The sequence below is a fragment of the Furipterus horrens genome, unplaced genomic scaffold (genome assembly GCF_987537825.1).
Source record: "Furipterus horrens unplaced genomic scaffold, mFurHor1.1.pri manual_scaffold_16, whole genome shotgun sequence".
In the NCBI taxonomy this organism is placed as follows: domain Eukaryota; kingdom Metazoa; phylum Chordata; class Mammalia; order Chiroptera; family Furipteridae; genus Furipterus; species Furipterus horrens.
Genome location: NW_028327186.1, coordinates 4,437,537 through 4,451,073, shown reverse-complemented (window position 1 = coordinate 4,451,073; position 13,537 = coordinate 4,437,537). Strand labels below are relative to the sequence as shown.

At 38.7% G+C, this 13,537-nt stretch overlaps 1 protein-coding gene across 1 annotated transcript in view; it reads left to right on the top strand.

Annotated features, from left to right (window-relative positions):
• LRRC28 (leucine rich repeat containing 28) overlaps window positions 1-13,537 on the top strand; it is a 66,950-nt gene that overhangs the window by 29,996 nt on the left and 23,417 nt on the right. Inside the window, exon 6 of the mRNA XM_090263738.1 lies at window positions 7,989-8,195. Within this exon, the coding sequence (XP_090119864.1) occupies window positions 7,989-8,195 (207 nt within the window). The remainder of the gene's footprint in view (window positions 1-7,988; window positions 8,196-13,537) is intronic.

Below are 13,537 nucleotides of genomic sequence, written 5' to 3'. Positions count from 1 at the left end.
GAGTACAGTACAGTTTCACTATTGACTATTTAAAATATGAAACAGAATTGAATTAACAAGGACAAGAGCGGATCAATAGACAATAATATCTAGGCAACAGAAAAGTGAATTCATTCTTTCTATTGTTTTAGGCGCTGCTTTTCCTGTGTTAATTGCATCTGTCATGCCAAGAGCTTCTTGGTGTTTTGAATCACTAACCTAATCAACTTCCATACTAATTATAGGCGCAAAATGAACTGTCAGTGGGAAGACATTACATTACTTGATCCTGACGTTTATATGGTGGGAAGCACAGTTCCAGGATCCCGTGCAAGCAGTACCACTGGCCGTCTGTATGTTTGCTTGTTTCTTAAATTTTGGATTTTGAGATCATTGTAGGTCCCCGTGCAGGTATATGTTGCTGTGCGTGGATCCAATCATATTTGTTTCTTTTTTTCCCGACTATCACACAGTTCTGCAAAAATGGATTATTGCTACTTTATGAGTAATGAGAGGGGCTATGTATAAAGTTGTGAAGTCGGCTGAAATTCTGTGCCTCTGACTTTGTGAAGCACCAGCTATGATAATGGTCATGATCAAGAGAGGGAAGGGATTAGAAGCGCTTTGCTGACTAGTGGCCGGTTTCCCACCCACGAAACTTTCATTTTAAAGTATAAATTTGCAACAAAAACTATTGCTTGTAAAAATATGTAATAACACATCAAATTAGCAACTTTTGTGTGCCATCAATGAAATGAGCTCATGCTTTCTGTCAATTTTAACTCCAGATAGGTGTAATTAACTTTTAATGCCCTATTGACTCAACCAGTAAGCCTTTTGTGAAGTTTGAAGTGACTGTGTTGACAGTTTTTCTAAATTTAAAGTTGTATAAAAGCCGTGTCACTCATACTTTTGGTCACTCATAAAATATAATATATGTCATATATACTGTTCTTTTTTTTTCTGTTAATGAAAGTGAATACAAAGGAAATATTATTTGAATAGGACTTGTGCTCATATTTTTGTTGAATCATTCCAAACCAGGAGGGCCTTCTATCCTGTTACATTTCATTTATTAATAATCTGCCTGGGATGTCTTTCTTGAAGACTTTCTATGGTAGAAGCCATTTGTCTGGGAGTAATGAAAGCTGTACCTTTGCGGAAGGATGTGGAGGGATTATGGATCTGGCCTGTTCTAGGTTGTGAGAAACTTATAAGTTATTACTACTATGCTATAGCAGCGTGGGCCTTGGGGGCTGAATGCCTGTTTCCCTAGAAGGAAGACGGTGGAAATCTGGTGATGGGACAGGGTTATAGAGATAGATTGGAGGTCAGATTTAACTTTAAAATGCTTTGAACCTCCTTCAGAAGGGCTGCAAGAACAAAATAAAAGTATCTGCAGAATTGGGTTAAAAAGACCGTGACTGATACAAGCTTGGACCTCAGGAAAGTTGATTGTTAACATGACTATCTAAAGGGGCTCACAAATGTCATATGTCCACCAGTGTTATAATGGCCATAGCAACTATTAACATCACATCCAATTAGTATCACATCTTATATTCTTTCTTTTGAGCAGAGTTCAAGATCATTTCTTTTGCTTTCCCTATACAGAAGTGAAAAAAAGATGAGTACTACTACTATTTAGAGTGTTAGAGCCTTCTTATGGAGTATGCAGGGGAAAACAGGCTTTCATGTTGATTACACTGGGGAACACAATTTTCATTGAGTTAAATCTGATGCTTGTTTTTGACTAACTTTTGGCATCTGAATCCAAAAATGACCCCAGTTTTTCTGTATCACGTCAACTTTTTAAAGTACATGATACCCTCCCTTTGTCCCCAACATTATACAAAATGTACATACAAAGGAAAAAATTTTTTAAATTACCTGAATATACTATTTATTTAGAGTTATTCATATAAAGGCTATATATTGTTACTGTAAGTCAAATTGTGTACAAGTAGTAGAGTTCTGCTACCAAACATACATATTAAGGTGTTTTATCTTTTCAAACAACAGGCTAGGAAATGCCAAAATGAGATATTTGAAACAGTCTCCTTCAGTTGGCAAAGCTGTAACAAATTGCTTCATGAGACCCAGTTTTATGTGCAGAGGTGGGAATATAATGTTCCTTCTGTCAACAAGTGGCTCATGCAGAAGGTTTGGATCACCAGGTTTGAGGTCAGATCTTGGAGGCCAATCTGACTTCACCCAATGCTTCTCGCGGGCTCTGCTGTCCCACATACACAGAGAACAGGGATACTTGGCTGCGTTCTCTAAGCTTTCGCTACGTGCTTTCCAAAAGGTGGAACAGCTGAACTGCTGGTGAATCGCAGCAGAATGGAAAACTGGGTACCTGTTCTTCAGTCTGCTTATGTATGTTGTGGGAAGCAGTACAGCACACGTACTGCCTTTCCTAAACTTATTGGATCACAGGAACATTGCTCTACACGGGGGTTCCTGCGAACCTCGCTGAGTAAACGCTGCTCTAGGTGAGTGGTGTTCCGTGAGCTCCGTCACAACTATTATTGCAAACCTTTGTGTTTGGTAAAAGTGATGTAAAAATTAAATACACCCCTCTTAAGTTGCTTTGTTGGGAAGCTTTAGGTACAAGTAAGTCGTTTCGGAAAGAAATACGACTTCGAGGCAAAAGTCATCTGTTCATATTGAACTGATCAGTGCTCTTTATGGGCCTGCAATTTTTTATTGTTCTCTTTGTTCTGTTGCTTCCTGTTATTGAGGGGATTTGGAAGCTTCGTTAATGCAGTGCCCAACAAAAGATTTACAGAGCGCAATTAAAGGCTCTGCACGCCGGTGTGTATTGACCTGCTCATGACAAGACAGTGGTACTACTTTGTAATACTTTTCTAAAGGTTACGGAATAAATAGAAATCTGAAGAAATACATTTTAATGTGTTCTCTCTAGAAGCACCATACAAATTTCTATAATACTTATATTTAACAGAAATGATATAAACTTTGATTTTTTAAAATTTCATAATGACAGAACTTGTAAGACCCTCAGCAATATAGATTTTCATAGCAGCACTGTAGATACATACTTATTAAATTTTTGTTTTCTGTTGCACTGCATTTAAGTGAACTGAGATGTTATTAGGAAATCCACATTTTAATTAATATCCAAATTATATTTATTTTATTTTTAATTTATTTGTTGATTTTAGAGAGAGGGAGGGAGGGAGACAGAGAGGCAGAGAAACACCTGACCAGGCGTCAAACCTGCAACCTTGGCATATTGGGAGGACGCTCTTAACCAACGGAGCGACCGAGCCAGGACATATAAAGTCCGAATTGTAGAATTGTTGCATCTCTTATTCTAAGGAATCCCAAATTGTATGATTGATGAAGTACCATATCATCGTGTGATTACGTCTGTATTAATATAAAAGCAATCCATGAGCATGGAAATAAATACTTGAACAGTACAGAGAACTTCAAAAATGAAAAGTTAACATCTTGCCCTGCTTCCATTTTATTCCTCTCCTTGATATTAATCATTATTGGGCATCTTTTGTTTTCATTCTGCTGGTGGTTTCCTCCATGACTCTAAATAATAACAGGCGATAAATAAATCTAGAGATTTGTGACTTTCATATTCAGATTGGTCACCAAAATGGACACATGTAGAATTATCTGATGTAAAACTTCTCATGCTGATAGTGATAATGTGAGTTTCTTATAAAGGGTAAATATTTAGAAATCACAGTTACATTTTGGATTTAATGTGGATTTTTTTTTTAACTGAGAACCTTTTTAAAACTATGCTTTGTGTGTTGATCATGATACATTTTTCAGTGGTTTCTGTGTTCTGGCAGTGGAGAGCATTCTTTTTATCAACCACTTTCTATTTTTCAAGGTTGCTACTCTTCTTATGGGAACTTCAAAGAAACTAGAACGGATCAATTTGAAACGTATATACACTAAAAATTTTTTCTTTAAAATTTCTCCCTGCGTTAATTTGAGTTTAGAAAGTGAGATGAAAGCAATCATTATAATGATCTTTTTCAGATAGTGAAATGTGGATTGCTTACAACTCTTTTCTGCAAAAGGAGTAAAATAAAAAAATCAAGTTTTTATTCTGGACGGCGATGCTGTGATATTTCTTGAGGCAGTGATTGTAATAGTTTTATGCCCACAATGGACACCTGGCGATCTCATTCAGGCCAAAAACTCCTTTGTGCTACTTCAGTAAAGATTCCTAGAAGAAATCTGGGAAATAGACAATCACTGAAATAGAACATAAAATGAAAAACCTGCATGTGTGGTTGAATCTCGCAGAATGAGGACGATAAAGGATTTTTCTAAGTGGCAATCCATGTATTGACACAAAGCCATAATAAAGATGCTAAGTTTTTGAATAAATGCTTTTAAATTTCAGACAGAATGTATCTAAAGAAGCAATGTAGGCCATTTCTGTCTGGCTGTTAGTGATATTATAATTGCCACTCACGAAGAATACTTACAAGATACTTTCTTATCTTTTTTCTTCTTTATTTTTATTATTGATTTTTTCTTATCATCTACATATTCTCAGTGACATTTTGCCAGGCACCTCGAGTATCCAATTGACTATTTGTTGAGATAACAAATAAACACCTGGTAAATAACTTACTTTGAGCAGCACCGAATGAGACTTTTAGTGCCTAAGTCCATCACACACAAACACCGGGTAAAATGTCAAAATAATGGGATTTTCTTTTGTGAAGTGTGTCTTTAACATTTTTAAATTTCTATTGGGAATTAATTGGCACGCTTGACACCCAGACATAAATATTTAAATCATCTCAGTGTCTATTGTGTTTTCTCCGATGTCAGATGTTCTAGAGAATTTTATTTTAAAGCTCGCAAATAATACTGAATTGTCTTTCATAATTAAGAGGGCTTCTTAATTGCTAGTTTGATATTGCTTTTATTAGACAAATGCTTACATAGTTAACAGGTTTTTTCCAATGAACTTTCTGGTATTGTTACTTTTATTCTCCATTGTGATTATTTGTTATTAAACATAACCTGCCACACATTCCAAGTTAGGAAATTATAGCAAGCTCCTTATGATTGGTTTTAAGTTTTGTATCTGACCAAGAAAGGTAGTCCTGCTCATTTTCTGAAAGACATCGGCTTTCTGTGAGCCCCTTTCTCTATTAGACGTAACAAACACATACCTACTCTGTTCATGATTGTTTCTGTGATAAAACTGCGTCAGTTACAAAGGTATTTATATTTAGAATTTACATTTACAATATTATGTAGCATAACGGGCTGAAAATTAATTTTTGTTTTCTGCCATGTATCATTGAAGTATATGGGATATTTTGTTCAGTCACTTCAGGTATGTGTTATTCTATCCCTTTTTAAGAAATTAATTTTTAAACATCAAACCAATGATCTAAATATTTGAGAAAATAACCCAAAGTCACACAGCTGATGAGTAACAGAATTATGGCTTGAATTTATGTCTACGTACCAGAATATGTACCTTCCACAGCCCAGCCTAGAGAAAGAGAAAGAATATGAAGAGGGACACTCACTGTACGTGGCCTGGAACCTGGCACTGAAATATTGTCCTTCAGTGCTCTGAATGCTCTCCCTAACCTGGTGTGCTTCGGAGCTCAAATTAGAGCTGTTTTTAGTGGTACCGGAAAAAGCCAGCGCTTGAAAAATACCAAGCCTTGTTATTGACTCTGTGGTCACTGGCTTGGCATGGAGTGGGTGGCTTCCTTCCCATTCCCATTTAAAATTTTAGAGTAGGTCAGTGTGCATCAGCAGAGAATGATGATCTAGAGGGAGCTTACTTTTTTCTCTTTTGAAATTACACTCTAAGGCTATTTTTAATGCTTTGTGTAAGTAATTACTATGTGGCAATGATGAAATGATTTTCAGGATATTCTATAAGTAGCTGAAAAGTTTTAAGTTATTGTATATTTAGCATAAAAGTAAGGAATGCAAACAACTGTGAAGTTAGGATTATTCTAGGCACACGAAGGAAATAAGCTGTACAAACTGATGTTTGCTCCGTGAGCGGCGGTGAGGTAGGTAGCACACAGACCAGCTGAAAAGGATAGGATTCTACTGATATTCCAGACAGAATGCATTGCAACTCTGTATCGGTAATAACTGCATTAATTTCAAGATGACATATCAATAAATGTGTGTGAAGGTGTCAATAATGTTAAATTTATTGAGGGTAAAATTAATTATAAACAATGTTATCAAAAAGAAACATACTATATTGAAAAGACTTCAGAAAAATGCAAGTAACACATTATTAGAAATAGAAACAGCGAAGAAACAAACTAAATATATGAACTTATACCAAGGATCATTATTCTACTTATTTGCAATGTCCAGATAATCAGTATATGGAATTTTTAACATTTTGCTTTAATATACATTTTAGTTGTTAATTTTATAAAGAATTTTATTTTGAAAATAATTTTTGTGTTACTTTTTTTATGTTTACTTATCTATTGTTTTTCTATTACAGTTGTCCCATTTTCCCCCCATTGCTCCCCCCCAGCTGTGTTACTTTTTAAATTGTTTATTTTAATATAATTAGAAATTAATGTCTTTTGCATTTGTATTAACTTATTTAAAGATAGTTATTAATAATGCTCTTGTTAACGGTAGGTTTCTAATAAAAACTGGGGAACTTTTTCTGTAAATGGTGAGACAGTAAATATTTTTAGGCTTTGCAGGCCACGTGGGGTCTCCATCACATATCCTTTTTTGTTTTTGTCATTGTTGTTTTCTAACTTCCTTGAAAATGTAAAAACCAGTCATAGCTCGCGAGCAGCGCAAGCCCTGGCCTAGGTTTTGCCTCTGAGCTGCAGTTTCCCAGCCCCTGGTCTGTGGCAATAGGAAAAGCTACTCTGTGGAACTGGGCATCAAGAAGGCAGAAGATTTTCTGTCCATTGCAGAAGATGTTATTCATGCTAATCTAAGCTCCCAACAAACCGGATTGGGCCCAGAAGGATGCGGTCAAGCGTTGGGAGCGTGGGAGACCCTCCCCTGAGAGGACTGGCTCCTGGGACAGGGTCGGGATTGGGGAAGGTGACAAGATGGCATCACAGCGGTGTTCAGCTTGGAAGTTCCATGATGCAGAAGAAGTAGCCTTGTCCTGCACAGAGCTTCCTCTGGGGCCTCAGTCCCAGGACAGAGGATGCATCCTTCCCCCCGAGATGGCTTCCTCCATTCAGAGATGGTTCACGGGCATTTTCGCTGAGGAGGACAGAGCTCCTTGTAAAGAACTTCCCAGCCTTCAGACATGGTGATTTAGTGAATGACAAGGACATAACTGTACTCACCAGGGAACAGATTACAAATATGGAGAGCAATAATGACGGAATATTGGAGTAAACAGAAGGATTTCGTGTGTGTGGAGTTAAAGAAATCTTCATAGGATATGTACATTTTAAATGGGTTTATAAAAGGGATTCACATGGCTGGACAATATCTAAAAAAGTGGCCTACCAATAATTTCATTTTGTTATTATAAAAAATTTCCAAAGACATTCTAATTGTTAGTCCAGGAAGTTCGTATTTACTTCGTATGAACAAGGTGCACTTACTGGGAGACTATGATTTATGTTTAAGTATCCTGCTCTCTGCTTCGGTAAAGTCACAAAGGTAGCAAACACCAGGTACCTTGGAGTGACTTTTTTCTCACCTGAGCAACAGTGTTTGATTCATCAAGAAGTAGAAGCCATAGAGACAGACTTGGGGCTCAGAGTCGCCCCTTCGTGTCTCTCCTTTCTCTATGCCAACACTTTCTCCATTCAAAAAAAAATGTAGTAGGCTCATTTCAAGACCTCTACGTAGGTTGGATTATTTGCATACAAGACCGAAACCCTGTGCCTCAGCATCCATACCTATAGAAATAGCTGCAGCTACTGGTTTTATTTGGTTGAACTGTTACAGTATTGATTCATTTCGTTGAATTAATTTAATCAGGATGCGATTTATCTTAATTTTGATTTTGGTTGTAGAGGTTGGCGATTTGAAGGAGCTGCAGACACTAGACATTTCTACCAATCGTTTGCTAACTTTACCCGAGAGGCTTCATCTGTGCCTTTCTCTGCAGTACCTCACCGCGGACCGAAACCTTCTGTGGTGCGTACCGCGCCGCCTCTGCCAGCTGCCCAGCCTCAACGAGCTCTCCATGGCTGGAAACCGTCTTGCATTCTTGCCACTGGGTAAGTGATCGTGTATCTCTGGGGGAGCAACGGAGCCCGAGAACTAGGTGGAAAGCCTTCCGTTCCTTCACTAGGAAGGATCGGTTAGTTTTCTTCATTCTGTTTATCTTGAAGATCGCCTCTCTAAATCCATCTTTGCAATGAAGAAGCACCCTACCCAGGTAACGAAGTTTGTTTCAATCCGGGATTTCTTGTTTTATAAAAAGAAATCTGTGCTCAAAATTTGAGTAGGGACAAAACATCTGAGTTATGAGATGATTTACCCTGAGAAACGAATTAAAACATAAGCATATATATACGTGTATGCATTATGTATGTAACTATAGAATTGACGGGTTATAGAGCAATATGAAAGGCTAACTGCTGGTAGAAATATATCTGCTTAGATGTTGATGTCTGTGTAGAAACATTTGTATCAGGTATTCTAATGGTTAGCATTGCCAGATAACCAGGTGACAAAATTTTAAAGACTTTAACCCTTTGAGTGCCATGCGTAATTCCAAATTTGGATCAACATGAGAAAAAATTATATAAATATATAACCTGGGATACAAAAAAGAGAGAACAAAACGTAAAATATGAATTATTCCATTGTTATTCACATTTATAGCCATCGAAGAAAGAGTCGCTGGGAGCGACGCTGGCACTTTTGGGAAAATTTGTCAGTGGCACGCACAGCGACGTTGACACTCGAAGGGTTAAAATTGGCCGAACTGCCTGCTGAGCTAGAAATATCACTCTAGTTAATAAATAACATACTATATTTTCCATTGTAGGTTTCTGTAGCTGGCCCATTCTGACATTAAAGAACATAGGTCTTAAATAAAACAATACTTCTATATTCATTGAGAATTGAGTTATTTTGTTAACATGTAAGACGCAAAAGTGCCACTTAAGGAAATTAAAATATGAAGCCCCAATGTCACAATGAGCATCATATGATTTTACTCGTAAGTGCATTTTTATAATGAATAATTTATCTCCGAGGGCAATGAAGTGAATAATTTACTAGTCCCTGAAAGGAAATATTTTAACCAGTATTATTTTCAATTTAAAGCAAATTGGAGACATGAAGATCAATTTGAGTAATAACAAATAATTGTCTAATTTAAGATTACTTTTCTATAAATATAATTAAATTCTATACTTATGAAATTAACAAAATCATTTCAGAAGGAAGCTACATTTCAAAGAAACAGAGTTGTCTTTCAAGCGAGAAAAATTTCATATATAAAAGGAAGGTTTTAAAGAATAATTGTACCTGCTACATGAACCATAGGTTAGAGAACAATTACACAGGACAAGTTACAAATCCAAAGCCCCAGGTTTGAGCCTGGCCCCGCCACCTCGCAGTGCATGCTCCATTTGACTCTGTTCTGGAGAGTTCTTAGCGTCAGCCTGAGCTTTGGTTTATCAGAAAGGAGTTCAAGGAACGGTTTCAAATGCACAAACTTCATGGGAGGACAGCTGCAGATTTAATTATGTTCTTCCTCACCACTGAATTAAATAAATTCCTTTTCCAAATCCACCTTCATGATATTAAAAAAAAACAAAACAAAACTGAGAAGACTGTTAATGTTTCTGTCAACTTGATCTTCATCATCATCACAGAGTATCCTGACTCTGATCTCTTAAAGTCTTCTTTGGGCAACCCGACATGGCGGTTCTCTCTCTCTCTCACCCACTTCTTTACAGATTCATTCACTGCCTTTCCTCAGGGGACTGACCTGTTCTTGGAAACGTAGCAAGTAGGGCTGCCTCTTTACAATAGCCAGAGATACCGTGTGTATAAATATACACAGTTCATGTCTTCACATAGAAGGTCCCCATGTTTAACCATGATTCTGTGAGCCTAATATGGGAACTTGAAAGCTTTTCAAATGGGTGCTATAATATGTCTGCCTTGGATTGGAGGTAAGGATTTTATTTGGGGGGCTCCATACTGAATTTTGTTTCTTCCCGAAGAAGTTTGACTTAGGAGAAAAGCATGTTTTATTTCAAAGCGCCACTCTAGATGCTATACGTAAGGCTGACTTAAATCACTTGTAATACCATCTAAGTCATTAACACTCTTTCCACCTTAAAAGATGCAATAGAATGACTACAAGCCAGCATTATTCACAGAGGTGTCTGTCACTGAGACGAAGGGAAATTAACCCCTTGACTCTAGTGCTAGAGACTTAAAAGAGGCCTTGAAATGTGTCTGTCTGTTGTTGAGTCAACATAGCTCTTTACACTAAATTGCTCACCGAGTTGTGATTCACCCGTGGGCTTTGGAAAGTGTCCCAAAACACAAAGAAACGAGTTTTTGCCTCCAAGGCCTTTTTACCAAATGTCCCTGGTTTCTCTTGCATAATTAATACACCTGACTATTCAGTAATGTTTACAGGGTACTTAACGTTGAATAATAGATATGAGTACCGTGAGGGTTCTCATGCACGCATTGACACAGGGGCCACGGTTAGCCCCCCAGGAAGTGCTGTGTCCGCTAAACTCAGCGTCAGCAACAAATTCCGTGGTTGAAGAAAACAAGAGCTGCACCCACGTTAGCAGGTGGAATTCTGACTGTTAAGTTAGAAAACTACGAGTGATTTCTTAACAAGAACATCTGGCAAGTGACGTTGAGATTTATAGAATTTCCCGCTGAAAGTTAGCAGAGAACAGCTTCCTACTCGTGGAAGATGATTTGGGTTCTAGAGCAGTCCCAGAGCTTTTCCTTGGAGGTTCTAGAGCGAAGGGCTCATTTTCTCAGGAAGAGTTAGTTACTCTCTGTGCCCAAGACTTGTGCGGTGAGCGATGCAACAGCTCTTTTGTTTCTATGGATTATCCAGTGTGAGTTGGACAGGGACGTAAAACTAGCCCTCTTATAACTGGGGGAGTAGTTGTAGTCTTCTCAGGAATTGGATACCGTGTGTAGAAAAACGTATAGTTTATGCTAAGTAGCAGTGCAGTTTTAGAAACGAGCATGTAGACATTTTTAGAATCCATGCTAAAATCCCTTCTCTTATCGCACTGGCATATAAGACATAAATCTGCTAGCTCTATATATTGGGGTGGGGGAGTATTACTTCTTATCCCTATTCTCTATTTTCTTAGAAAGTCGGGCAAAGAGTTGCTTTTTACTGTTTTTAAAGAAAATATTTCTGTCTATACAGTGGCTCTATTTGAACTTCAAACCAGTATGGAAACTGGATGGACACCAGTTAACCGTTTTGTCATCTCAGACTTAGAGACAGATATCAGCAGTACTGTTCTGAACCCTGAATGTATGTATCTGAGCTACAGTCTGAAGAACTCCTGCCTTGAGGTCATTGTTTAATGGGAATAATTTGCAAGGTCTGTAGTTTAAATAAGTTTCAGTGCTGAGAAGTTTGTTCTGGTGCAGACCAGCAGTCCCTGAGACTGGAATTTCTCCTGTGTTTGTGTAGAAGGTCTGAAGGCTGCTTTTCCAGGAGAGACCCAGAGACGACGGAAACCGTGCTCTGTCTCATGTTCCCTAGGGATTGCTGAGCACGCTCTCCTCAAAGGCATAACGAGAAAAGTGATCACAGGGCTTGGAAACAAGGTTCAAACACCACTGAAAACGAGGGGAAAAAATGAAAGGGAATTATTCTATTAATTATAGTCCATACAGACCTTCTTCCAGGAGTCAGGTTATAACCGTGCAATGTTTATTTCTTTAAGAAAATGGATGTTCACTGCTACTCTCTGAACTCTTTTTGTAAGTATTCGTAACAAAAATCCCTTTCTTCCTCCTGGTGCTGTTTCCTCATCTGGCCCTTTTCCACGGTCTCGATAAAAACCTCTGCTCTGGATTTCTTTCATCACATTAGGCCTTTGCTTTTGCCTTAAGATTTTCTTAGGGAGTTAGTAAGATTACTCACTATGGCTTCTGCAGCATGGACCAGGCATCGACTTTAAATAATAATAAATACTGACTAAGAATAAATTATCATATTGTGTTAGCTAAGATAATATGTGAGGAGAAAAGTTTACCAAGAATAGGTGAGCCTTAAACAAACAAATGTATATTTTCCTCTTAAGTTTTGAGATAAGATTTGGGGTTAGGGAGTGATTAATAAGAAAATGTTAATCCTGTTTTCTCAGATGCCAATTCAAAAAAAAAAGAAGAAGAGAGAATTGTGGGTCATTCTTTAACAGGTACAGATGTGAAACTTAGAAAAACCAGAAGCATGATGGGTAGAGCCACAAGCAGAGTCTTTGCCAGCAAAGTGTGTGTTGATTTGGTTCTGGAGCCTGGAGGTTGCTCAGTAGTGACAGGAGCTAGTGAAGCTGGAAGATATTGTCAGTTGACTTTAAAGCAAGAATGGTAGTTTCTGTTAGTCGCAGTTTTCAGGAGAGTTCTTCAGAGTTTTCTAGGGGAGAGACAGGCACAAGTCCAGCTGAGCAACAGCCCAAGGTGAGGGGCACAATGAGGAAGCTTTGCTCCCCACGCTGGCGGCCTTGGCACTGGGAGGTACGCTCCTGTAGGCCTCGCGTCCGTGCCAGGCGGTCAGCATGGAGTCTGCTTCCCTTCTCTCGGGTCGTCTCTGAAGCCATTATTGGTATTTCCTGAAATTACCAACCTCAATCTGTAAGACACAACTGTCTCACCATTTATGTGGTCTGTTCAAGGAAACGAAGTCATATCCTCTTCACCCCTTGTCTCGCTGGCAGGGCCGGGCTGCGTGGGCACCATGCCCATCCTCCGGGCACCCCGGCGTCCCTGCCACCGGCTGGGTTGGATCACGCACTCGTCGTGCGGGGTTGCCCTGCTGCTGCGGAAGCCATCCGTTGAGGGAGGCTGTCTCACTAGCGTCGTAGTGAAGCAGGCGGCCCTGCATTTGAATGCCAGCGCTGCCCCTTCGTAGCCGTGTGAATTGGGGCTTAGAAAGGCTCTTTCATGTCTGTAAGTCTCAGTAACAGGGTAGCGTTAATGCCTACTTCACAGCACTCCCGTCAGAGTTAAGTAAGATCCATTTCAAACGCTGGTATCATTCATAACTACTGCATAAGCAGACAGTCAGTACGAACGATTTCGATGGTCCCCGTAGACAGCAAGAAAGGGTGGGAGCTGTGTGTGTCTTCACGTTCGTACCCCAAGCATCTAGGACAGTGTCTGTCCCATCGCTTGTAAGACTTCCTTTGTTACCTGAACTGTGGAGCAGAAGGAGAGGCGCAGACACCTGCATATTTAAGCCAGCAGCAAAGGGACACTTCGGTTATTCCAATTCATTAAAATCAGTGTATTTTACTTTAACGGCTGTTGATTTTCTGTGTATAAAGCATCTTATTAATTCATCATTCACTGTGAAATCTTACCTTGTTTTGTAAATGTTGAC